Here is a 24,294-nt window from a genome sequence, read left to right as displayed (position 1 = left end):
CCAGGAGTCCGGGCCCCCAGTCCCTCCTCCCTCACACCCAGGAGTCCGGGCCCCCAGTCCCTAATTTTCTAAGGCCCTCCTCTCCAAGGAGCCAGGAATCCAGATGCTCAGCCATTCCCTCAGGCCCAGGTATCTGGGTCCCAGGACCCTCCTCTAACATAACTCAAAAGTTAGGATACTCTAAATCTCACCCTCCACTCCTGCCGCAGCCATGAACATTTTATAAGTCGTGTGCAGCAACTGACGACCTTTCAGCAAATCTAGAAAGGAGGAAGACATAGGTGGCTCACAGACAGGAAGGGAGAGCAGCTCACCTCCCCCACCCCGGCCCCCCATATCACCTAGGGACTCCAGCCCTCCACCCCCGGGACCACACCGTGTGCTGGACTCACATCCAAAGTAACAGGAGAGAAAGAAGATAAGGATGAAGATGAGGAGGAAAGTCACATCTGTCTCCAGGATCCCTGTCAATTTGGTGGACGAAGGAAATGTTTAATTCAGGACGAGTGTCTCTCAGCAGTCACCCAGTTCTGGGCTCCCACAAAGATCCCTGCCATCAACCCCCGTTCGGGGTCCCCCAGAGGCTCACCAAATTCGTCAGCTGAGAAGTGCCGTGTCCAGAAGGACTTGCCGTTGGTGAGCACCATCTCATACTCCAGTTGCAGCCCATCTCCCTGCGGGGAGAACAGAGACCTCAGGGGAACCCTGGGCATGTAGGGGGTCACAGAAAGGCAAAGGGAGAAGGCCCAGGTGGCAGGCCCAGCACTTACGCCACACTTGCTGAGGGCAATGTACCACCATCTTTCACGCACTGAGCGGAAGCTTCTGCCACTGGAGCAGCTTAAGTAGCGGATTCCCTCCTCTGACACCACCTGGTTGGGGGGGGGGGGAGGAAGTCTGAAACCTACCTGCACTACACCTAGGCCTTAACTTTCCAGAGTTGCCCAGTCCTCCAGGCTAGGCCCATACCTGGCAGCCTGACCAGGCATACTGGGTGGTGAGGTTGATGACTTGGTTGTTTTCCGGCCTGATCACTGACTCCTTGGCCAGGCAGTCCTGGGGAGGACAGGGACGTGGTCATTCCCTAGCCAGCTTTGACTTTCTCTGCTCTCCCATACACTCTCTCACAGCCCTCACCTTGTCCCCTGCCTTGTATACAGCTGGCCACTGGGATGGGTCATCAAAGTAGAGGAGGATGTTCTGACAGCATTTGGCCTGCAGAGCCAGAGATTCCGAGATTTGGGGGAGCATGGGGAACAGGAGTAGCCTTTTCCTGGGGACACCAAACGGGCACACAGTCTTGGCCTCAAATTGGGGAACGCTCACCTCTGGGTATCGGAAACGGAAGTCCAGTCGGCCATAATCCGAGAGGAAGCAAAATCTTGTCAGGAAAACCCAGTCCTGGAAAAGGGGCACTGTTCTGAGAACTTTATGAATTCTCCTTGATTCCACAGGCACACACACCCCCCCTCAATTTTTCTTTCCTACCTCCCAGATACCTGGTTTCCCAAGAAGTGTAAAGGAACCAAATCACCACCAAAAATCTTCACTGATCCCTTCATCTTGGGTATAGGAACCCTTTCTCGGACTGCCCCCCCTAAGTTTCCTTCCCCTGTCATTAAACACTTCTCCCATTTCCCAGGCACCTTGAGAAGGATCCTGGAGGGCTAGGTCCCCACCACACCTTCTGTCCCAGGCCCCAGTCAGAGGCATCCCACAGTTTTACACACACACACACACACACACACACACACACACACACACACACACACACACGCTGGTTCCAGAGACCACCCTTGCTGGGAGATATCCACATTCCAGAGGGCCCTCTCTGGGTTCTGAGCCGGAGTGTGAACTCAAAGCTCTCTGCAGAGTGAAAAGTGCTGTCCCTTCAGCACCACCTTGGCGTCCCCCACCCCCACCCCAAACTCCCAACCTGCCCCGCCTCCGCCCAGTTCTGACCTCAATGTCCCTCCCGCAACCCCCGAGTCTCGCCTGAACCCCACCACCCCCCTCAAACACAACCCAGAGGCAGAACCCCATCGCCCCCAGCCCCTCGGGGATCCCAGTGTTCACCCGGGAGGGGCTGCAAGGGGCGGGGCTGCACCCCCCATCCTCCCTCCAGTCCCGCGGGGGCCCTACGGGCGACTCGGGAGGACCCAGTGCGCTCACCTCCTTGGAGCTGAGGTTGCCACGCACGTACTTAGCCCGGGCGCGGGGGGGCAGTGGCAGCAGCAAGAGCAGCAGCGGAGGCAGCAGGCGGCGCAGAGCGGGAGCGCGCGGGGGATCCATTGCGCCCGCACGGGCCCGGGCCCCGGCTCCGCTCCGGCTCCCGCTCCCGCTCCAGCCCGGCGACGGCGGCGAGAGCGCGCGGGCCAGCAGGCGCGCGCCCCCGATTAAAGGGGCCGCTGGGCGCCAAGCTCCCCGCCCTCTCCTCCCGGACGGTCCGCCCTGGCCCCTTCCGAAGTCTGTGGGGGAGGACGCCCCTTTCCTATCCTCTCCGCCCTGTCCGAAGCCCAGGCCTCCCCTCTGGGAGTCTCGCTGACACCTCCAGTGTCCTAAACTGAACTCGTCCAACCCCCAGCCATGCCTCCTCTGCCATCTCCAGACACAGAACCCCCAGCCCCCCTTCCTGCTTGGTCCTGCAGTCCCTCCACACCCCCATCTAGTCCTAAACTGCTTTTTGATGGCTCATCCCCTTCCCATGACAGTCATCGTCAACTGTGTCCACCCAGCTCGGACCCCATACACTCTGTGAGGTGCCCACAGAGACCCAGAGGCAGGGAGCTGGTAAACCACCTGTTCTGGGTCACACAATACAGAGGTGCCAGAGCCTTCAGACACAATCACCCACCACGTTCTGCTGCATGGCACTCTTCTGTCACTGCTGACCAGGGTGTGCACAGAGAGGTGGTGTTGTGAGAAGCCCACGCGTAGGCTTTGAAGTAAATCACCTGGGTCCAAATTCCAGCCCTGTCACTTCCTCCCCCCTAAAATGTCACAGCCTCATGATCTTCCAGTCCCTTCCCTCCACAAGGGTATCTATTTTAGTTTCCCAGTTAGGCAATGGGGAGCCCTGGAAAGGCTGTATGCAGTAGAGTCCAAGGCCCCCCACTTGATTCTTCTTAGATTTTTTTTAAGATTTATTTATTTATTCATACAGAACTGGGGTACAGGCCAGAGATGCAGAGGGTGAGAGGATTCACCAGAGACAGAGTGGGGTACAGAACAGGCAGATGGACAAAGCATACTGCTGAGAGGAGCAGCGGGCGGGTCAGGAGAGGTCTGCCACGCCATGTGGTCACCTCCGGGGCAGGCAGGGATTGAACTCATGCAGAAGCGGCTTTAGCTTCTTAGTGCTGTGCTTTAACCCGCTGCGCCACCAGGGAGGGCCCAATTCTTCTTAGATCTTAACAAACATTTCTAACTTCCTCCCTCCCATTCCCCTGCTGAAATTTTATTGCTCTTCAAAAATACCACTTGTGGGCCCTCCCTGGTGGCACAGCAGGTTAAAGCACAAAGAAGCTTAAGCCACTTCCGCATGAGTTCAATGCCGCCTGCCCCAGAGGTGTCCACATGACGTGGCAGACCTCTCCTGACCCGCCCGCTGCTCCCCTCAGCAGTGTACTTCGTCCATCTGCCTGTTCTGCTCCCCACTCTGTCTCTGGTGAATCCTCTCACCCTCCGCATCTCTGGCCTGTACCCCAGTTCTGTACGAATAAGTAAAAAAAAAAATACCACTTGAGAAAAAAAACTTACTAAGCCAAGGGGACAAGCTGAAGACATACTGGTTGAAACATCTTAGGGTGAGGGCGTTGTTAGTGGGTCTAGGAAAAGGGGGCAGCTACTTGACTTGAGCTAGTTGTTGCCAAGAGGGAGAGCAGGTTGCCAGATCCTTTTATTTTTTAAAGTGAAGCCAGAAGAGTGTTTCTTTTTTCTAATGTACACTATCTGATTTGGAACAGTAAGCAACTGATTCAAACATTTAAACTACATTGTAGGTCAAAGAATCTGTGTACCAGATTCAGGCCCCACTTGTCATTCTTGTCCTGCTCCTACACAGTCCTTGTGCTCACCCAAGGGCAAGGCCCAGAGGTGACTCACTCTCCGTCTTAGCATGGCCCAGGCATATGGGTCCCTGGTCTGCTTCTAGATCTTGCACATGCTGTTCCACAGACCAGAATTTCTAGCACCTGTAACATGTTATTTTCCTTTACTCCACTTCTACCATTTAAAAAATACAAGCAGGTGTCTCCACGGTGGCACAAGGGGTTAAAGTGCAGTATTGTGAAGCTAAAATAGACAGCAGACCTCTTCTGTCTCTATCACTGTTCCTCCAAGCAGTGGATTTTATTCAATCTGCCTGTTCTGCTCCCACTGTCTCTGATGAATCTTCTCACCCCACACACCTCTGGCCTATACCCCAGTTTTTGTATTCAGAAATAAGTAAGTCTTTAAAAAAAAAAATACCAGTGTTTGTTACAGCTCCTTTGTGAAGGGCAGAGTCATCACTCGTCCTCAGCCTCCCCCAGACACTGCACCTCTCTCTCCCAGCGCCAACATTGGACGGGAGTTACAGATTCCCCAATCTGATGGCCCCTTGGGTCTTAGGGAGGTGACAGGTGACAGTACCTTCCTCTCCATTTTGAATGAAGAAAAAGTTCTCCAAGGCAAGCCACTCACTGACTGTCCAGAGGATATTGAAAGAAGATACTTTATTGAGGTGAGTAGGTGTTCAGGATTCCCACCCTCAGCCCAGTCTCAGTCCCTTAGTACAGTCTCATGGGTGGAAAGGACCAAGCCTCAGGGCTGCTCTGAGCCACCACCCAGGAGAGGCTGGGCAGTGGGGCAGGAGGGCTGGGGCTCCAATCCAGGGCTGAGGTTCGGGGCAACAGGGGTGAGGGTGGCTGCGGCAGGGGCTGTGGTAAGCCAACCACCCAGGGCCGGGGTGGGGGTGGTGTGGCTACCAGCCAGATGCTTTTCAGCAGGTCAAAAGCTGTTGGGGGGCCCCAGGCTGCCCCAGATGGTGAAGGCAGAGAAGGCAAGGAAGGTGGCCAGGAAGCTTTTGGTGGTGCCTGGCTCACCCTGTGCGCAGTGGGAGTGCTGGAAGTGTGAGGCATGGTGAAGGTGACCTCTTTTGTCCCCTGTAGCCTTCTCTGCCTCCCCGCCCCTGGTGCCTGCTCAGGACTGTTGATCCAAGAGGGTGTCATCCTTCGCCTCTCAGGTCCCCCAGGCTTGGTCCCTGCCACAAAGGAAAGAAGCAGGGGATAGGGAGAAACAGCTAAGCCTAAGAAGACAAAGAGAAGGGGAACACAAGAGTAGGAGGCTGGCTCACCTGGCAAAGGTGACTGGCAGCCCTGGAGCACCTGGGTAAGGTCAGGTACACAGCCATGGCAGGCCTGCAAGGTGCCCATGATGGCATCCCTGGCCTCTTGCACTAGGTTCCTCCTGGGAAAGGCTTGTGGCAGAGTCAGCTGGCACTGCAGCTCCCCCAGAAGCTGCCCCAAGTCAGGGAACTCTGGGGGACTGGGTGGGCCTGGGCCAGAGCCTCCAGGCACCTGGTTCTCCTTGCCCCTTGACTGTGGACCTGGTTCTTGGGCCCTGCCTGGACTTGGGGAGGGCTTAGTGGGGAGAACAAGGGTGCTGGGCTCCAGGGACCCACTGCTAAGCAGTCGTGCCACATCCAGGGATTTCACCTCATGGCTGAAGAGACCCCTGTGCTCCCGGCTCAACCGACCCTGGGTTATGACAACAAGCTTGGGGGCACTAGGGGCCACTGGATCCAGAAGAGTCACAGGTGGATTCCTATTGGCCCCTGGAGGATCCTGATGGGCCAGTGGCCAGCGATTGCCCACCAGGGCCTCATTACGCTCTCGCCTGGTCTTCCGACGGCGAACGCGACCAGATTTCTCAGGCCGCTGGAAAGGCTGAGGACCTGGTCCCCGGGGGTCCATGGTGTCCTGTAAGACAAAGACAGGTTAGTCATCAGGATGCAGGTAAGCCAGGGATTAAAAGTAAGGAATGAAAAAAGGGCTTCTGTCGTGAGTGGCACACGCAGGGCAGCTCAATTGCTCTGAGTGCAGAATCGACATCAATAGATCTCAGAAGCATCATTTTTTGCTGTTTGGGCAGCTGGTGATCTTGACACCCCTCCCCCCCCCAAAAAAAGTAAGGAATGAGAAGAAAACATGGCTGGGAGGGAGGTGGGAGTACTATTTAGAGGTAAGGTGAGAGGACACACATGAGCAAAGAGACTGCAGGGAAGGAATCACAGGGGTAGGTGGAATCAAGGGGAGCACAGTGAACTGGGGAGCTTGGTCAGGAAGTAGAGAATGAATTACAAGGACTTGAGAAAAAGGCTAAAATATTAGGGACAAAGGATCACGAGACCAGAGTGTTCTGGAAACCCACAACCAGATCTGGTCAGAGGAGTAAAGGAGGACGCAGAAGGTAAAGCAAGGAGGTTGACAAAGAAAGGCAGGAGAGCAGCCGAGAAACCCTCCAGAGGTCGGTGGAGCCATCAGGGTCTGAGGCCTGGTCGTGGGGGAGAGGCCTAAGGGTAGCAGAGGCAGCGTGGGGAGGGCGAGGTAGGGAATTCGGGTACAGTTGGTAGGGGTTGGGTCGGGAAGGGGGCCGCACCTTCTCCTGACCTAATGAACTCTGCCCCCTGGCCTGCGTGGCTCAGGGACTCAATGGCTTCTTTTCCACGGCGACCCTAGTCCACGACGTGCCAGGTGCTCTTCTGGGCAACACGCAGGGCGTCACGCGCGTCAAGCGCTCCACACGCATGCGCGTGCCCATGCACGCCCTCTGGCCTCTGCACCCACGAGGCACGAGGCCAGACTGCGCACCGGGGCCCAGAGTGCCGGTTATGGCCCCGCCCCTCCCCGCTCACGCTGTTTGGAAACCTCCCCATTTGTCCTTAGGTACCTCCACCCACCAATTAGATGTGAGAATTACTAGGACCGCCCCCCTCCCGAGTGATGATTGGCTGGGAGGTCTCTGGGTGGGTTTCCAGTCTAGTTCCAGAGATGAAGCACCTCGAGGCGCGCGAGAGAGGAAGTACTGTGCAGCCGGTGGGGGCAAATTCTTCATCCCTCGAGAATCAGAATGATGTGGTCACACAAAGAGAGACCCTGGAACCAGACTAACTAGGTTCAAATGCCCAAAAAGGAACATTTGAGCCAGGGAAGTGTCAGTTACCTATTCTGTAAATGGGCTTGATAACAGTAGTTTCTTCATGGGGTTGCTGTACAGCAAACAGGATTGGTTTCTCGCTACGCTTTGCTTCAGGAATGGCCTGTCTACCTCGCCAACTTACCTATCTACACTTATCCCCGCAGACATTAAGATCAAGCTATGGCAGATCATGCTCTAATCAACCATATTAGCTGTGTAATATTGCTCAGTCAATCTTGACGGTTCAGATACTCTTCTAGACAATGCTTCACCCTCAATCCTTACACACACATGCGCGCGCGCACACACGTCCCTTGTACCACCTTTAACTACGTCTTGATCCTTCTCTCAACTCTGTGCCTGTATTCTTTCCCCACCACGACTGGGGGAAAGGCCAAAATCGGATCCATTCATTTAATATTCATTCAGCAAGTACTTGTGAGCTACAAAGAACCTGGTAAATGGGTTGTACTAAGCAAGTGAACTGAGGTAGAAATAAACACAATAAATAAACTCATCTCTATACAGGTTTTCTCTGCTCTGAAAGTTGAACATTCCTATGAAACGTTTCATAAGTCAAAGCCAAAAAAGAAGAACAAGAAGAAAGAAAGAAAGAAAGAAAGAAGCTGGGCTCTCCCTTGTGCCACAAGGGGTTAAAGCACAACACTGTGAAGCTACTGCTTCACCTCAGGTTCCATCCCCAACCAAGGTGACCCACATGGCATGACAGACCTCTCCTGTCTTGCCCACTGCTTCCCTCAACAGTATACTTTGTCTGTTCTGTTTGTCTGTTTGTTTGTTCTGCTTCTGGCTCTGTCTCTGGTGAATTCTTTCACTGCCCCTGCACTTCTGGCCTGTACCCCAGGTCTGTATGCATAAATTAAAAAAATAAATCATTTTTTAAAAGCGAGAAGCTATTACCATTCATTTATGTGGTAAGCTTAGTGTAGCGTTTAGTCTACTAAATCATAAGAAATAACACACAAAACTTAAAATAACACTAACATGCAGTAAAAACAAAAGCAATATGATAAATACACAGCCTGTATAAAATAGTTCTCTGGGAAGGAGCTTGGCAGTGCCACCCTTGCTGTTTGGGGTGTACATGGCCTCTATAAAGGATCACTGCAAAACAAGCAGAGTGCTATTTTCACTTTTTCCTCTGTAGAAAAGCACAGATGACTGTTTTATTAGTGAAAACAGGTACTAAGGTTGGTCTATAGTACATGCAAAGTTACACAACACAGACTTTCAAAAAGCCAGGGATACCTGTACCTCAATATCAAGCTGTGTAGAAGGAATGGACAGGAAGAACCCATCTGGGATTGAAACTATGGGATTATGACCAGGATGTTTAAATGATGGGGTCCATACCTGGTCCTCAAGAACAATGAGATTCTGGGAGGATGAGGTCTGAGATAAATTCGGGTCAGGGTAGAAATGGAGCCGACCTTATTTGGCCTTGACTACTGATATGGGTTTCAAAGCCCAGACACACCCAAATGAAATTGTTGGTCACCGGTGGCTTAGGGAGGGGAGCAAAGGCTGAAGAGATCTGCAAGATGAGCTGGTGGGAGGCTGCCAGGCTGGACCTGGGCCTTGCAACTTCTCGGATTTCCTTTCTCTTTCTGCACCTTCTTCTACCACCCTAGCAAGGCCTATGATATTCGTAAATACAAAGCTAAATCGTTTAGATTTTATGGCACAAAATCTGGCATTAAAAAAAAAAAAGATTTATTTATTTATGCATACAGAACTGGGGTGCTGGCCAGAGGTGCAGGGGCCATGAGAGGATTCACCAGACACAAGAGTGGGGAGCAGAACCGGCAGATGGACGAAGTACACTGCTGAGGGGTGCAGCGAACAGATAGGAGAGGTCTGCTGCCCCCTGTGGGTCACTCCCTGGCGGGGTATTGAGCTAGTAGTGAAGCGGCTGCGGCTGGCTTCTTAGTGCAGCTCTTCAACCCGTAGCGCCACCAGCGAGGGCCCCAAAAATCTGACATTTTTTGAGCGGGCGAGGTCCACCAGTTCATTAAAGTCCTGGCGCTGCCTTCCCACGGAGCCTCTAATTTTCATATTTTGCCCTGTTCCTTCTCTCTCCCCTACACAGTAGGAAATTGGAGCGTCCCCCTGGACTCAGGTGTGTAGAAGCTACCCCTCAAGGGATCCAACAATGGACTCGTCCACACTCTCCCCCGCCCCCCACTACGTGAATGGGACACACCTCCGCACCCCCACAGCAGTAAGTGGGCCCTTCTGCACTTCTCTCGCCCTGCAGCAAATGGTTTCTTCCCCAGAGGAAGAGCGCAAGCTTTTCCCCGCCCACTCGGCCGTACAGGTAGTTCGCCCCGCCCCGTGACGCCGGTGGGTGGTTTTTCCCCTCCCCCGCCCGCGGTGCTGCTTGGTCTCGCCCCGGCCCCGCCGCGCTCGGGTGCGCCGGCCGCCGCAGCCGTCCGAGTGAGTGGCCCGGGTGTGAAGGGCCGGACGAGCCCACAGCGCGGCCGCCGAGGGGGAAGCGAGGCTTCCCACTTCCACCTCCCCTCCTGAGTGAGGGTTTCCGCCCCAGGAGAGGAGGCGGCGCCGCGATCGGCCAGTATCCTCCACTGGAGAGCGGGCGTCGGGACCGTCCATTGTTGCCTGGGGTGGGGGTGGGCGTGGCAGACCCACCTCCTCCGGGAACGCTCCCCGCGACTTTGCTCGCTCTTCCTAGCAGGAGCTGCGACGCCAAGATGAGCGGAGAGGAGAATCCGGCCAGCAGGCCCACGCCGGTGCAGGACGTGCAGGGCGACGGGCGCTGGATGTCCCTGGTGAGCGACCCCGCCCGCGACACTCGGGAGGCCGGGGTGGGGGTGGGGGCTTTGGATCGCTGCTCGTTCGCGCCGCCCTCGCTGATTGGGAAACTGAGGGCTGTTGGGGTGGTGCTGCCTAAGAAAGCTGGGCGGGGCGGGCCCCGGGCGCGCGTGCCGTTGACTCCCCCACTGTACGTCCACATCCCACAGCATCATCGGTTCGTGGCCGACAGCAAAGATAAGGAACCCGAAGTCGTCTTCATCGGGGATTCCTTGGTCCAGTTAATGCACCAGTGCGAGGTGAGGCCGGTCTCCCACCTCCTGCCCCACCCTGGCCTGTGCGGCGCCCGCCCAACACACCTGCTCTAGAGCTCAGGTCAGGCGGGGCACTCGGTACCCCAGATGTCCTGAGAAAGCTCCCTGGGCACCAGAATCCCTGTGTGAGGCCCAGCATTCCATGGAGGAAATGTGTGCGCACCCTGGGCTTTGTCAGATTGGGTTGGTGTATAGTGAGCCTGAAAATGAGGATTAGGTCCCTCTCTGGTGGCACAGGGGGTTAAAACGCAGCACTGTGAAGCTGTCCGCAGCGGCTGCGGCAGTGTTCTATCACTGGCCAGGGAGCTGACCCACTTGGCGCAGCAGACCTGTCTCTCCGCTGCTCCCCTCAGCAGTGTGTTTCAGTTGACCTGCCTGTTCTGCTCCCCACTCTGTGTCTGGTGAATCCTCTAATCCCCCCCATCTCTGGCTTGTACCCCAGTTCTATATGCATAAATAAATAAATCTCTTTTTTTTTTAGAAGAAAACGAAGCTTAGGCTCGTTATTGTTTGCTGAAGTACTGCCTAGAGCTAATGGAGTTCCCCTGAACTGTAGAGGTTTCCGCAAAGTGAAGGTCAATTGTAACAGCTCTCCACAAGGAACGCTCAATTATACTCTTTGCACTAAGAGAGGTTAAACCATAATGGCTTTCCTCAAAGTAGAGGTTCAGAAATGTAATGCCGTTGGCGCTATGCCTGACTCCTGCAGAATGGGTTTCCATAAAACGAGCCTTGCTTCTATGGGATTTTGTGAAAAACGAGACTGTAATAGTTGTGCATAAAGTGAGGCTCGATTGTATTGGGGCTTGCTCAAGGTCCATAATGACATTTGGTTAACACTCAAACAGAAACATGCTGATGATGCCCCTGTGCCCACACCTTGTCCACAGATCTGGCGGGAGCTCTTTTCTCCTCTGCACGCACTTAACTTTGGCATCGGAGGTGACAGCACGCAGCATGTGCTGTGGAGACTGGAGAATGGGGAACTAGAGCATATCAGGCCCAAGGTGAGTGGGCTTGAAGGGGAGGAACAAAAGTACCCTTAACTGCCCCTCATCACTGTGTTACACCTCTCTTTCTAGATCGTGGTGGTCTGGGTGGGCACCAACAACCATGGGCACACGGCAGAGCAGGTAACTGGCGGCATCAAGGCCATCGTGCACCTGGTGAACCAGCGGCAACCCCAGGCTCGGGTCGTGGTGCTGGTGAGATTGTGGGAACAGGAAAATGGTTTTGGGGTCTGCCTGGTAGGGTAGGAGTTGGGTCTCAGTGCTATCACTGCATGGTCCGAGTTCAATTCCTGGCCAGGGAGCTGACCCACGTGGCACAGCAGACCTCTCCTTGTCACCCGCTGCTCCCCTCAGCAGTGTGTTTCAGTAGATCTGCCTGTTCTGCTCCCCGCTCTGTCTCTGGTGAATCCTCTTACACCGCCCCCACCGCCCCCGGCCTACACCCCATTTCTTCTACTAAATATTTATTTTTTAAAAAATGATGTATTTGTGCATACAGAACTGGGGTACAGGCCAGAGGTTGCAGGGCAGTAAGAGGACTCACCAGAGACAGAGTGGGGAGCAGAACAGGCAGAGTGACGAAGGGAACAGCAGGAAGACAGGAGAGGTCTGCCGCGCCATGTGCGTCAGCTCCCTGGCCGGGGATGGAACTCCTGGTGAAGTGCTGCGGCTGGCTTCATAGTGATGCGCCTTCACCTGCTGCACCACAAGAGAGGGCCCTACTAAATAAATCTTTTTTGAAGAAGACAAGAAAAATGGTCTTGGACTCAGCCCCTGTGGTGTCACAGCAGCTTGGAATAGGACAGAGACTTTGAGGCAAAATTTCATGTTGACATTGGGGTTACTAGGGTTAACATATTTGGGGACCAGTTAGCTCCTTTACCCCAAGGGACTGCTGAAGAATCTGGGAAAAGCAGCTCCCGGGCTTCTAGCTGGGAAATTTCCTTGTCGACAAGGTGAACTGATGATCCCTTGTCATCATGTCAGCATCTTTGAGTGACACTTGGCACCCAGAAGCTTCTAGCTGAAAGGGGTTAGCAAACTTGATTTCATAAACGACACTTCAGCCCCCCACTTCCTATCCCTAGCACGTTCTACAGCTGAGAGCTTTGTGGCAAAGGGTAGAGAACAATATGGCACAGAAAACAGAAGGCCCGGATGCTGGTTGGACACCTCACAAACTCTTGTTGCCCCCTGTAGGGCCTGCTTCCTCGAGGCCAGCACCCCAATCCACTCCGTGAGAAAAACCGACGGGTGAACGAGCTGGTGAGAGCAGCGCTGGCAGGCCACCCGCGGGCCCACTTCCTGGATGCTGATCCTGGCTTTGTGCACTCAGACGGCACCATAAGCCACCACGACATGTACGACTACCTGCACCTCAGCCGGCTGGGCTACACACCTGTGTGCCGGGCCCTGCACTCCCTGCTTTTGCGTCTCCTGGCCCAAGACCAAGGCCAGGGCGTAGTCCTGCCAGAGCTCACACCCTAAGCCTCTGCCTTCCTCTGCATTAAATTCTCCCTCTCTAGTGTCCTGTCTTCTGCTTTATGGTAAAGCCTGGCTGGGTACCTCAACCTCAACCCTCATCCCTACAGCTCTTTCGGGTGAATCCATTTCTGCCCACGGTCAGCATTCTGGTCCAAAAAGCACCATAGTTCTTGCAGACTCGGGGATCTCTCACAGAGTAGTACTATAGATAGGTACTGCCAGTCACAGAGGGGAAGCCAGCTTGGCAACACTGCCCTGCGGCCCCAAGCTCAGGAGAGAATCGTGGGAACAGTCTTCCAACAGCACTCAAGCCCACCTGAACCGTGCTCTTTCCCTGAACTTTGGACTCACTTCCTGTGGAGGCTTCTTGACCCGCCTCCAGCGATCATCCTCTCTGGACTCCAGGCTGGACTGTCTCCCCAGAGACTGTGAAAGAGGGGTTCAACTCAGGAGGCGCCCTCAGCCTGGCTGTCCTGCCGGGTCAGACCCTGGGGGCAGAAGGGTCACACAGAGGACAGCACAGGACTTCAGCTGCCCATCTTGTGCCAACTCTGGGCTTTGAAGTTTCAGGTCCAGCTGGAGCATCAGGGGAGCTGCCTTTCTGCCACCGCGTCAAGCCTACCCCAGGCCCGTGCCTGCTGGATGGCTGAGAAACGGGCAGAGGCAAGACTCAGGAGCTCCTGGGCTAGAGAGGCGGCCTGGTCCCGTCAGTGTGGCCCATGGGGTCCCTCTGCTGTTGGAGGGTCCTAGGGTATGAAGTATGGCTCCATGGCCATCAGGAGGCAGGACTGGCACAAGCCAACACCCCTCCCCCCTCCAGAGAGGGCACCACACAGGTGTGTTAAACAGCTTTAATCTCGGTCATTGCGGCTTCTCGGCACAGTAAGAAATATTGCACATGATCAACATGTTTTGTTCTGGGGAGGGGACAGGATGGGGAAATCACCTTCTTAGAAAGTACAACCCAAGTTGGGAGGGCAGAGGGGGTGGGGAGACAACCCTCCCCAAGCCTGTGGCAAAGTGCAGGAGCCCCCACCCCCAAACTAACCTGAGTCCAGCCCCTCTGGGGAAAAAAGGGGTACATGAACTCCCCCTGTTCCACAGGCGTCTCCCTGTGGCCACGGCCCGCACTGCCCTCGGCTTGCAGCCCTCGCACGAGCCATTTTGCATAAAGTACAAGTGAAAAGGTCTGAAGGTAACACACTCCAGGTTACATACAGGGGCTCTGTGCAGGGAGACTGTGCCCCTGCTTCCCCTCAGCTGCCCCCCATTACTGGGAGGAAGCTGTGGGGGAGGGGGTAGACAAGAGGAGCAGGCCTCATTCCGCCCCAAACTGGAAAGGACGAAATGGCTTTATGGGGAGGAGGTTAACCATCCTGCCCCCCCTTCCTGCCACCTACGTACTGTCCATGTCCTGAGGGGGGTACTATGGGTCCTGGGATCTTCTCAGAGGCCCCTCACCTGCCAGTGGCAGCTGTGGAAGGGCCAGGGGGTGGGGGGGACCCCTGGGGGGCCCCTTCCCAGCCAGGCTGCCCAGGTCCCGGCTCTGAAGGTGGAGGCAGTGGCGGGGCAGCCGGGGCCGTGCCAGAGTCCGAGCCAGGCGAGGTCGGGTCAGGGCCTCCTGCAGGGCTAGGAGTGGGGACAGGAGCAGCAGGGGTGCCAGTGGAGGGCGGTCCAGGGAGGGGGGCCTCGGCTCCTGGGGTCTGCTCCGTGGGAGTGGCAGCCTGCATGATCTTCTGGCGTACCTCTCGAATCTTCAGCTGTAGACACACCTTGGAGGGGAAGATGTCTGCGTAGCGGGCCTGGAAGGCTGCCGTGGCCTGGGCTGGAAAGGAGGAGGGTGGGAGTTGGCACGGGCAGGGTGAGAGGCGCAGACAAGCCCACCCAAGCCCTCCCAGACTAAGACAGGCCCACCTGATGGGAAGAAGCCATGGTCCTGGAAGAGCTGCATGACCAGGGCCCGGCGCTGATCCAGGGTGCGCCGCAGGGATGAGTAGGGCACCTTCTCGTATTCCAGCTCCCCGAGCACGTCCTCGGCCTCTGTACCTGGGGAGGGGAAGCAGAGGCGTGGCTACAGGGGCCCCTGCCAGTCTTGAGTCTCCACCCCCGTCCTCAATGCAATCTTCACAGTGGTGTTTGGAGGGAAAACCTGCCCAAGATCACATGGCAACCCAGGGGTCGACTAATACTTCAGAAGCCACCCTTGACCAGTGCTGTCCTCCCAGATGCCCACTCTACCTCTCCCCTCTCTAACCCTGCTCCCTAGACCCCACCCCTTTTACCAGCCCCAGTCACCCCCAACGCTCCACCCGCCTCAGCACCAGCACCTGTCCGGTCAAAGGTGAAGATGTCCCCTTCACACTTGGCACTCTTGGGGGTGTTGGGCTCTGAGCTGCAGCTGGAACGTCTCCTGATCTTGCGTTTAGGCGAGGTGGGGTCCTCGGGGGCCGAGTCCAGGTCTGATCAAACAGAAGCAGGGTCATTAGCAGCAGCCCCCAACCTGGCTTCATCTACCCCAGGTGACCGGCTTGCCTACCAGTGGAATTCTTCCTCTTCTTGCGATAGGAGCCCAGGATGGCACGGGGTGAGGTGGCCAGAGACTGCAGGGTGGGCGAGGGCAGCACCTCCTCAGGTCGAAACTCGGGCAACTCAGCAAAGCGCTCTTCGAAGTCCACCTCTGACAGGACCCTGCTGGAGAGCCAGAAGGTTCACCTCCCCTGCTCCTGCTGCCCCCTCTCCCCCACCAAGCCCACACACTCCACCCAAGGCCCCCAGCCCATGCTCACTTGTCCACAGAGTCAAAAGTCTTCTTCAGGGGCGGGGGCCGCACCTTCACCTTCTTGCCTGTGGTACTAGCTGCCTCCTTTCGCTCAGGGGTGTCCCCGGTGGCCCTCCCACTGCTGCCCTCGCTGTTGCCGCTGCTGTTACCAGAGGCTGGGGCTGGAGCTGGGGCCGGGCTGGGAGGGGTGGGGGGCTCCCCCCGGCTCTCCAGGCCTAGTCCAGGGACACGCCAGTCTGAAGATGAGCTGGGGAATTTGCTGGCCTGGGGTGGGGATAGGCAGGGAGAGGAAGGGCACGGGGTTCAGATTAAATGGGGCAAAGCCCAGAAATAAAGACATGTTCGCTGAGACCATGCATGATGCAAAACCTTCGAGATGGCGGCTGACCCCACAGGACGGAGTTCAGGCAAGTGTGGACAGAAGAGAAGCGGAACAGACAGGCAGGCAACCAACCATGGGGCAGAGTTAAGCAAGGACAGGAGCCCCAGGCCCACCGGGCACTCACCACGGTCTCAGGGCCCTTGCTGCTGAGCCGCTCCTCTGCGGGTACAGGTGGTGAGGAACTCCGGGGTGTGGGAGCCCATGTCTCTGGGGGCGGTGGAGGGCCTGGTGTTGTAGGCGGTCCCTCTAGCTCAGACTCAGGGACAGGGGGCTCACGGGCTGGACCAGGTTCCAAGGGCTGCCGGGGTGTGGGGCCAGGCCGCCCAGGGGCACCTGCCTCAAAGGAGCCCACGGGAATGCTGGCGATGGCGGCCTTCACTTTCTGGGGGGCCTTGGGGGTGGGCCGCTGGGCCTTGGGGGCCACTAAGCTGTAGGTCATGGAGCCTGCTGGTGGTGAAAAGGGTACTTGCTGAGCCAGTCCTGACTGGGACCCATCTCCAGGGTTCCCCAATTCACCCAGCCCTGGGGTGGCCCAGTACCCACCTGTGGCACTAGGGAAAGGGCTTGTAGGGGCTGGGGTGGCAGTGGCAGGGACCGGTGGGCCCTTGGGCAGGATGGTAGCAGCAGGTGGGGTGGTGCTGGTGGCCACAGTGTAGACCAGACCTGGGGGGGCCTGGGAAGGCTGGGCCAAGGGTGCTGAGGAGCTGGGTGCGGGGCTGCCAGGGTAAAAGGCTGTGATGACTGGACCTCCAGGGGCTGTGCAGGTGGGAGGCAGCTGGGGGCTGGGCACAGGTGACACGCCCACCTGGCCTGGAGCCAACAATGGGGCTTGGCCTACAGAGAGGGAACAGGAGAGGTGAGAGCCCCAGTTAGGGTCTCAGACACAGCCCACCCAGGCGGCCCAGTTCTACCTGCCAGGCCACCTCTCACCTGAAAGCAAAGGCTGCACAAAGGCAGGGCCACTGGGTCCCAGAGAGGTGAAGCCAAGGGCTACGGAACTTGTGGGCCCATAGGAGGTGACTGTCCCAGCCTGGCTGGACGCAGGGCTGGTGCCCAGGGGCAGCGCGTGCCCGCCTGCTGACTGCACATAGGTGATTCTGCCACAAGGAAGAGAAAACAGGAGTGAGGTGAGCTAGCCCCACCTCAGTCTGGTCCTGGACTGAAGGTGCAACTGCCGTTACCTGGTGGACGAAGGTAACAGGACCTTCTGAGGCTGTGAGGTGGGTCCAGAGAGCGTGGCTGGGCTGAGGGGTGGCACCAAGCCGCCAGGAGTGCTCACTGGCACAGGAGTCAGCTGGATGATCTGTGGGTAAGGGCACCCACAGGCTGGGGTAAGCTGGGGACCCAGAGTGGGGGGGGGGGCACCAAGACCTAGGAAGGTGGGTCTAAGCAAAGACAGGAAACACGTGATTGGGAACAGCAATAAGGGAAACAGAAGAAAATGTAGCGAGACAAGAACAAAGAACCAGCAAGAAAGATGTGCAGAAATTTGGAACAAAATGGAGAAAGAACTGTTGAGGAAAACAGTGAGACAGTTCCTGACAGACAGACGAAACAAAGGAGCGACACAGAAATGGTGGGGCCCAAGACCGCCCCCCAGGAAGATCAAGGGAACAGGGGCTGAGGCCAAGGATGCCCTCACCTTGCTGGGCGGCTGGGCGCCATTCTGCACAGGAACAGAGAAGGGCGGGCTCACCAGGGGCAGCGGCTGGCTGGCCCCGCCACCCCGCACTGACATGCTAGGAGCAGCCAGGGGCACCAGTACCTTCCCGGGCAGCAGCTGAGCTGAGCCACCTGCGGGTGGCGCCTGCACAGGAGACACCGACTGGGCTGCAAGTTAAAAGGTAAACGAGGGTTAGCAGGGAGACCAACAGGCCGACAACCCCTCTCCTTGCGCTGCTGGGCTCTGGGCTCACCTTTGGGGGGTGGGGCAGAGGGTACTGACTGCAGGATGGGGATGCCAGGAGTGGGTGCGGTGGCGGCCAGGACTTTGCCGTTGGTGGAGGTGCCCGGCGGGAGGGTGAAACGGATGCTAGTGGTGGGTACAGGGCCACCGGGAGCTGCTGCCTTGGTCCCAGGGGCGGGTGCTGGGGCAGGTGCCACTTGAAGCTGCTGGGGCAGGGTGGGCAGGATGTACTGCACCTGGGTGATTCCCCCAGCCTTGCCCAGAGCACCTGGCTGCAGGATGCCCAAGGGCACTGGCCCATTGGGGCCGCTTCCAGCAGCTGCTCCTGAGCCTGCAGTAGGCCCACTGCCAGGGGCTCCCTGGGCAATGAACTGGACAGCAGGGGGCGCTGGGGCCCCATAGCCTGGGGTGCCCACCAGCAGATTGGTAACGGTGGCAGGTGCCTTTCCCACAGTGCCCAGTAGGGGTCCAGCTACCAGATGTGAGGCTGGTGAGGACACTGCTGCTGACTTCTTGTCCGAATACACTAAGCTGACACCCAGCGGAGAGCCGCCTGGTGCCCGGGACCCAGTGACTGGCTCAGTCCTGGCACCTGCTGTGTCATTTGGAGAGGCCTCTGCCCGGCCAGGGGTGGGGAAGGGCTTAGAAGCAATGGGCACGGGAGTGCTGCTGACAGGCCTCACCACATTGGTGACCATGGTGGCGGCAGGGCGGGACAGGGGGGCTGCAGGGGCCCCATAGGCCAGCGATGGGGCTGGGGCTGAGGGCATGCGGGCTCCACTGCCCTCGCGATCCTCCTTGTTGGGGGGCAGGACCAGTGTCTGCAGGACACCTCCCCCGCCAGGAGGAGCTGCAATGACCGAGGGGCCTGGTGGCTCCAGGCCCCCCATGCTTTCAGGTCTCTTGCGCCGGAAAGTGGCAGGATCCGTTGGGAGGAATCGAGTGACCTTGGAAGGTGTCACTGGGCCCCCAGTCCCAGCAGGTGGGGGTCGAAGAGGGCCTGCTGTGCTGCCCGGACCTGACTCCTGGGCCTTGAAGGTTCCCGAGCCCAGTGAGAAGGACGTGGCTGCTGAGGTTGAGGAGGCAGGTGAGGACGAGGACGGGGTGGGACCGTAGCCTTTGCCGAAGGCTGCAGGTGGATCCGGGGGTCCCGGAGGCTCCGGGTCCAGAGATGGGCGGCAGTGGGTAAAGGAGGAACGAATCACAGGTGAAAACACCTTTCGGCCGAAGCCCTGGGTGGAAGAATAGACACACAACCACATAAGGAGAGCCTAGATACCCACATCCTGCCCAGCCCCATCCTGCCTGGCAATCAGACCTCTGAAGCCTGCATCCCTGCCAGCTGAAGGCCTCTACTCATCCCAACTGTGACCCAACCCCCATGAGGCAAGTAGCTTGCCCTAACCACGAGTTATTAACCTCCCGCTCCGTCCACACACACAGCAGATGACCCCCTCCCAGGAACACCACTAGTGGGTGCCAGATCCCAAATCCTCACCTTGTTGCCCTCTGGGTCCTCCCCAGAGCTGTCTCCACTCTCACTGTCTGTCACCCGCTCCTTGCACTTGAGATCAATGTCAGTAGTGCTGAAACCATCATCAGCTGAGGGAACAGAGGGAGCCTCAGAAAGGGGTTAGTTGCAGGATACCCACGTGGGAAAATCTGGAGCCTCAGCTCTGGCCTGAGCTCTGCCCCAGGCCGGCAGTGAGCACGGCCCTGGAAGGATGCTCTACAGCCTGGATGTGCCCACCGCCCACAGATAAGCGCACCTAATGCTGAGCCTAAGGGCCAAGCCTGTATGCTCCTGGTTTCCTGGCTGACCGGGGGCTTCCCAAGGGCAGAGCTACATTTACTCAACAAGGCCTGCATCAACTCTCTGCCCACCCTCCAAGTCTCAGCCTGCAGGACCCTGGGACCTGCAACTGCTCACCAATGACATCGTCATCCCCTTCTTCCTCACAGATGACCATACGCTCCTCGTCACTGGTCATGTCCTCGCTGGCCGCACGCTGGGAACGGGAAGCTCGGGTGGGCAGCATTGAGGGCCGCCCACTGGCTGCCAGGGCACCTCCCTCACCAGGGGCTGCAAAGGGGCCTGGTGCCCCATATGGGGTGGAAGGTTTTGGACCAGAGTAGGAGGCAGGCCCAGACACCATCTGCAAGGCAGATGCAGGGAGCCTTCAGTCGGGGCTGTCACCTTGGGCAGCCCTCCCTGTCCCCCCGAAGCCCAGTAGCCTGCACCCCAGACCTGAGTCAGTTCCTGTAGTGCCTGGCTATCTACTTCCCCACCATCCAGGCCGTGTACCCCACTGTGGGAGAAGGCGCGAGGCCGGGCCGAGCCAGGTCCCCCAACGGTGTGCAAACGTTCTGCCCCACAGGAGCCGCTCCCCAGAGTCTTAGTGTCCGAGCTTAAGAGTGTCTGGGCTGCGACGGACAGGAGCTCCGAGGACACTGTAGAGGGAAGGGGAGTGCTGGAGTCAGGCAGCCCCTCGACAGCCAGACTGGTCAAACCATCCACCGTGAATCCAGGTATGAGCACAAGCAGCTGGAAATCTGGGGCCACCTGGTGGGAGAGAGGCACCACCCACCAACACAGCAGCTCCTTCCTACTGTCCCGCCCTCCAGGTGCAAGCAGTCCCCTCAAGGAGGCAGCCCTCTCAAGTCAGAAAGCCCGGAGGCAGGCCTTCTCTGTCACGATGGCTGGTGACCACTGGCCAAGGAGCCTCGCTGCCCTGCTCTCAGAGAAGTGACAACCCCACCCTCAGATTTGTGGGTCCAGACCCAGACGTTTACTCCAGAAAAACACCTCACAACAGTGCCAGGCACACCAGATACCCCCGGCCAGTACAAGCAGACAAAAAGGGTCTTCCAGCTGTGTTTGTGAGAGCCAGCCAAGCTGGGGTTTAACATCTGGCTCTGCCACTTACTAGCTGTCTATGACTTCGCTGACTCCACCTCTCTGTACCTCAGTTTTTTCACATGGAAATGGGGTGTACTTTTAGTAACAGAGGTTACACCCTACTTGTACCTAGTCAGTAAAATCAACAGCTGACAATGAAGTGGCTCTTTGGAAATTTGTCTGAACTCCTTCATAGGAGATAGGGGTAAAAGTCCTCAAATAAAAATGACAGGACAGAGGAGCTCCTGAAACAAGGGGTGAGCAAGCAAGAGGGTCTAGCTGGTGGGTCTAGGGGCAGGGGCAGGGGCAGGAGCAGGGCGGGAGAGCTGGGGCTCACTGACCTCCAGGGGCAGCGGCAGTGCCTGTCTCTGACATGCTCCTCTCCCGCGGCTCCTTGTGGCCTCCAGCTAGACCCAGGCTTGCAGGCTTGGCCTCGGAGCTGGACTTCTTCCGGTCCTTATTGCACCACTTCCAGTCTGGGTGGGCCTTAAAGTGAGCTTCTTTCACCTGGCAGGAGAGGACAGGGTGTCTTCTCAACCATCCTACTAGGGGAGCCGGGAGAGGGTCAAGAGGCGGAAGCATTACCTGGAAGGCAAGGTCGTGGTACTTCTGCTTCTCCTTGGGCCCCAGGGCATACCACCACTCGCCCAGGATCTTGCTGACGGTCCGGTTGTCCTGATTGGGGTGCCGCTGGTGGACCAGGGCCCGGTGCCGCTTGCTGAAGATCATGAAGGCATTCATGGGCCTCCGGATATGGTCCTTCTCCCTCTGCAGTAAAGAGGCCCAATGGGAGCAGTTAGGATGGAGGAAACAGTCTTGGGTGGCCAAAGGGTGAGTGGGGGACAGTGGGGATGGGGCACCTTGTTGGGGCTGCGTCCATCCTTCTCTGAAGAGGAGTCTCGTTCCTTGGGCAGGGCACTGAGGGACTGGGTCCGGCGTTTCCCAGGCGGCAGAGGCAACTGGATCTCAGGAGACATGATGGAGAGGAAGCTGTGGCAGAACAGCACGGACAGTGAGGGCCAAGGGCAGGTCTCTAGCCACCCACCTCCCAGTCCCAAGTCTTAGGGCACTCACGCATCATCATGGTCACTCTCTGTCTCACTGTCCAGTCGGGACTCTCCTGGAGGGCCAGGAGCCTCCTCCTCAGTGTTGGGAGGGGGACCCTTCCCGGGTTCCACCACCCCCAAAGTGTGAGGGGGCCCTGGGCTCTCAGGGCATGTGGCTCCGGGGGTTCGCCCAGGGTCAGCATTCCCTGTCCCACCTGGTGGCTGCTCATGAGCAACAGCTGCTGACTCAGCAGGTTCTGGGGGGCAGAGAGGCGGATCAGAGGGCTCCAGGGCCACCCCAACCCCATCTTCATGCCTCCCCACAGACCCTCCTCAACCCCTCACCTTTGCTCTGGTTGGCGGCCACTGGATGGCTGGCAGGTTGCTGTGCCTCACTTGGCTGTACAGAGGGGTCAGGCTGGCTGGGGGCCAGGAAGGGGACTAAAGAGTGCCAGGGAAACACGGCCACAGAGCGAGGTTCCACGTTTGTCCACACTGTGGGAAAGAACCACCTGAGCCACACAGCAGGAGAAACCTGGCCTTGACCCCAAACTCAAGTTCTTTCCCCCCTAGACAAGGCAGCTCCACCCCTTCCTGATATCCCCATCCCCTGTCCCCTGTCTTGGGTCTACCTAAACGAATCACTCAAGAAAAATTCCTCTGAAAGGTTTCTAGATTTATAAAAAGAAAAACAGAAGCAGAGACGGGAAACAGTACTCAAGCCCCACTCCCTCCTCCGCCTCTACCAGCCCTGCCACCAGGGACCAGGCCAGAGGAATGACGGGCTCCTGTCACAAACCAGGCCATGTTCAACTGCCGTCCCATACTCCCAAGGCCCCAAGATCTCAGCAGGGCTGGGGACGCCCCTCCCCATCATGTCACATCCCCAGCACCCATGCGGCCACCTGACACAGCCCCTCTTTTAGGCCCCACACTCCCCTTCTCTTTCCTGAGACAAATGGCCTGGTGCCCCCTCCCCTCCTTTTTCCATTACCCACAGGATATGAGGTGTCAGGTCCTTTTCCCCTACCACGGACCCCAGAGAGCCAGAAATGCCCTACCTGGGCTGGGTACCGGTAGCCCCAGCTTCTCCCCTTTCTCTCCAAAAAGATCCTATTGTCCATGAAGAGGCCTCTGAGTCTCCCTCCCTCTAACCCCTCAGTATATCTTTAGCCTAGTGTCCAGCCCCCTTGCTCAGAGAAAGGGGAGGGTGTGGCAAACTTCTTAGAAGAAAAGTCACAGACAATGGAGCAGACAAGAAAATTGTTACAAATCTCTAACAGGGAAGCAAACGTGCCAGGTGTTTCCTCTAGGATATGCACAGGAAGGCAATTTTCTTACCAGGGAGCTGACCCCAGGGGTCCCAGCTTGGGTCCCAGGTGAGTGGCAGAGGGGCAAACCCTGGGCTGGGACCCAATCCTGGCTGGACTCCTGGGCAGGCCTAGCCTAACTGAGGGCTTCCCTCTCGCTTCTTGCTCCCCGGGGGAAGTGGAACCAGCAGAGGAGGCCCCTGCCTGGGGGAGACCATGAAGGGAGGAAACGCCCTAGCCCTGGTCTCCATCATTCTAGGCTTCCCCCGATACACATCAATCTGACCTGAGATGACCCCCCCCACACACTTCAAAAGCCATGACTAGGGGAGCTCGATATGAGGCACTGCTAATGAGACCTGATTCTTCCAGGGACTGACAAAAGAAAAAAAGTAGACAACAAGGAACCCGAAGAGCAGTAGACAGCACTGGAAAAAGACTCAAAGAACAAACAAACACTGCTATCTCCTATATCCCCCTATGCCTGGGACACTGGGGGTGCAAAATGCTGCTGGACACCCCCAACGTCCTATCAGCCCCCAGGGATCTTGATCCATCCCTTTCTTTACAAAGATCTTTCTCATCAGGGCCTCCTAGTCTTGTGCTGGGTGGGGGAAGAAGGGCCCAGCAGACAATGGGGAACAGCCTTTGGTCCTGCCCCTCATGAACTCCTCCCCAGCGCACTGCACTCCAGGTTGTGGAGTCTCTCTTAGAGAAGCACATCGCACAGCTCCAGCCCATCTTCCAAGGTTCTGAGCAAACAGTGCCTCGCTCACTTCCCAAACACGGTCTTTAGTCCCACTACTCAATCACAACCCTTTCCTACTCTGGAGTCCACTCCTTTGACCAGCAGGGCTCACGCTGCTCCAAAGCCAGTTACTCTGCACCCCTCGCCTCTAAGCACAACGGACCTGTTCCACCCCATCACCTACCACCACCGCTGTCCCCAGGTACTCCCCACTCCCTGGGCGCTCCCACCTGCCGTCAGCAGCCACTTGGCCCAGCTGAGCTCTGCAACTTTCCCCGTCACCCCTTCACTCTGCCTCAGTCGTTCTCCTACTATATCCCCATCACGATTACTCCGCACGTTAAGACCCCGACACCTTGACCCCTGCAGCCCCAGGGCCCAGGCGCTACTGACCGAACATGCCGAGGCCACGGGAGGCCGCGCCGGACGCGGGCACCAGGGGCCTG

General features: G+C 57.4%; 4 protein-coding genes across 11 annotated transcripts in view; 1 reads left to right on the top strand and 3 right to left on the bottom strand.

The window, feature by feature from the left end:
• The window catches only part of TMEM145 (transmembrane protein 145), an 8,894-nt gene extending 6,558 nt beyond the window's left edge, over positions 1-2,336 (bottom strand). For both annotated transcript variants that reach the window (XM_012733659.1, XM_012733658.1), the window contains exons 1-8: positions 2,173-2,336; positions 1,327-1,401; positions 1,138-1,215; positions 970-1,056; positions 771-872; positions 590-674; positions 393-464; positions 192-260 (exon numbers count right to left, since the gene is read on the bottom strand). In XM_012733659.1, the coding sequence (XP_012589113.1) occupies positions 192-260; positions 393-464; positions 590-674; positions 771-872; positions 970-1,056; positions 1,138-1,215; positions 1,327-1,401; positions 2,173-2,292 (688 nt within the window). In that variant the 5' untranslated portion in view covers positions 2,293-2,336. The remainder of the gene's footprint in view (positions 1-191; positions 261-392; positions 465-589; positions 675-770; positions 873-969; positions 1,057-1,137; positions 1,216-1,326; positions 1,402-2,172) is intronic.
• A 2,398-nt stretch (positions 2,337-4,734) lies between these two features.
• Positions 4,735-9,928, bottom strand: PRR19 (proline rich 19). The gene is made up of 3 exons (XM_004694162.2): positions 9,847-9,928; positions 5,336-5,960; positions 4,735-5,242 (listed from the first exon to the last, which is right to left on the bottom strand). Exons 2-3 carry the CDS (start codon positions 5,952-5,954, stop codon positions 4,770-4,772), a joined length of 1,092 nt encoding a protein of 363 aa, XP_004694219.1. The 5' UTR covers positions 5,955-5,960; positions 9,847-9,928; the 3' UTR covers positions 4,735-4,769.
• Positions 9,895-12,821, top strand: PAFAH1B3 (platelet-activating factor acetylhydrolase 1b, catalytic subunit 3 (29kDa)). The gene is made up of 5 exons (XM_004694161.2): positions 9,895-9,986; positions 10,179-10,268; positions 11,174-11,290; positions 11,366-11,488; positions 12,494-12,821. Exons 1-5 carry the CDS (start codon positions 9,909-9,911, stop codon positions 12,779-12,781), a joined length of 696 nt encoding a protein of 231 aa, XP_004694218.1. The 5' UTR covers positions 9,895-9,908; the 3' UTR covers positions 12,782-12,821.
• Positions 12,822-13,615: 794 nt separating this feature from the next.
• Positions 13,616-24,294, bottom strand: part of CIC (capicua transcriptional repressor) — a 41,900-nt gene continuing 31,221 nt past the window's right edge. For 2 of the 7 annotated variants that reach the window (XM_012733635.1, XM_012733631.1), the window contains 18 exons: positions 22,136-22,285; positions 21,819-22,047; positions 21,605-21,734; positions 21,330-21,512; positions 21,086-21,251; positions 20,094-20,296; positions 19,776-20,001; positions 19,344-19,447; positions 17,856-19,077; positions 17,582-17,769; positions 17,121-17,242; positions 16,870-17,036; positions 16,064-16,773; positions 15,565-15,821; positions 15,315-15,469; positions 15,106-15,237; positions 14,693-14,824; positions 13,616-14,603 (listed from right to left, as the gene is read on the bottom strand). In XM_012733635.1, coding sequence (XP_012589089.1) covers positions 14,236-14,603; positions 14,693-14,824; positions 15,106-15,237; positions 15,315-15,469; positions 15,565-15,821; positions 16,064-16,773; positions 16,870-17,036; positions 17,121-17,242; positions 17,582-17,769; positions 17,856-19,077; positions 19,344-19,447; positions 19,776-20,001; positions 20,094-20,296; positions 21,086-21,251; positions 21,330-21,512; positions 21,605-21,734; positions 21,819-22,047; positions 22,136-22,285 — 4,844 coding nt within the window. In that variant the 3' untranslated portion in view covers positions 13,616-14,235. Of the gene's footprint in view, positions 14,604-14,692; positions 14,825-15,105; positions 15,238-15,314; positions 15,470-15,564; positions 15,822-16,063; positions 16,774-16,869; positions 17,037-17,120; positions 17,243-17,581; positions 17,770-17,855; positions 19,078-19,343; positions 19,448-19,775; positions 20,002-20,093; positions 20,297-21,085; positions 21,252-21,329; positions 21,513-21,604; positions 21,735-21,818; positions 22,048-22,135; positions 22,286-24,241; positions 24,289-24,294 lie in introns of those variants that run through there. The other 5 variants (XM_012733637.1, XM_012733632.1, XM_012733633.1 and 2 more) reach the window with 5 other exon arrangements.

This window comes from Condylura cristata, unplaced genomic scaffold (assembly GCF_000260355.1).
Source record: "Condylura cristata isolate star-nosed mole 26May11 unplaced genomic scaffold, ConCri1.0 scaffold00041, whole genome shotgun sequence".
Taxonomy (NCBI): domain Eukaryota; kingdom Metazoa; phylum Chordata; class Mammalia; order Eulipotyphla; family Talpidae; genus Condylura; species Condylura cristata.
Note: the sequence above shows the minus strand (reverse complement) of the source record. Positions and strands in the feature narration are given on the sequence as shown.

What these genes read in the sequence shown, in the direction of transcription:
- PRR19 (XM_004694162.2), bottom strand. Translation starts at nt 5,954, where the DNA reads ATGGACCCCCGGGGACCAGGTCCTCAGCCTTTCCAGCGGCCTGAGAAA. An exon ending in CTGCCAGTCACCTTTGCCAG is followed by an intron (nt 5,243 to 5,335) that starts GTGAGCCAGCCT and finishes CCTTTGTGGCAG; the next exon opens with GGACCAAGCCTGGGGGACCT.
- PAFAH1B3 (XM_004694161.2), top strand. Translation starts at nt 9,909, where the DNA reads ATGAGCGGAGAGGAGAATCCGGCCAGCAGGCCCACGCCGGTGCAGGAC. An exon ending in AGTTAATGCACCAGTGCGAG is followed by an intron (nt 10,269 to 11,173) that starts GTGAGGCCGGTC and finishes CCTTGTCCACAG; the next exon opens with ATCTGGCGGGAGCTCTTTTC. An exon ending in TAGAGCATATCAGGCCCAAG is followed by an intron (nt 11,291 to 11,365) that starts GTGAGTGGGCTT and finishes CTCTCTTTCTAG; the next exon opens with ATCGTGGTGGTCTGGGTGGG.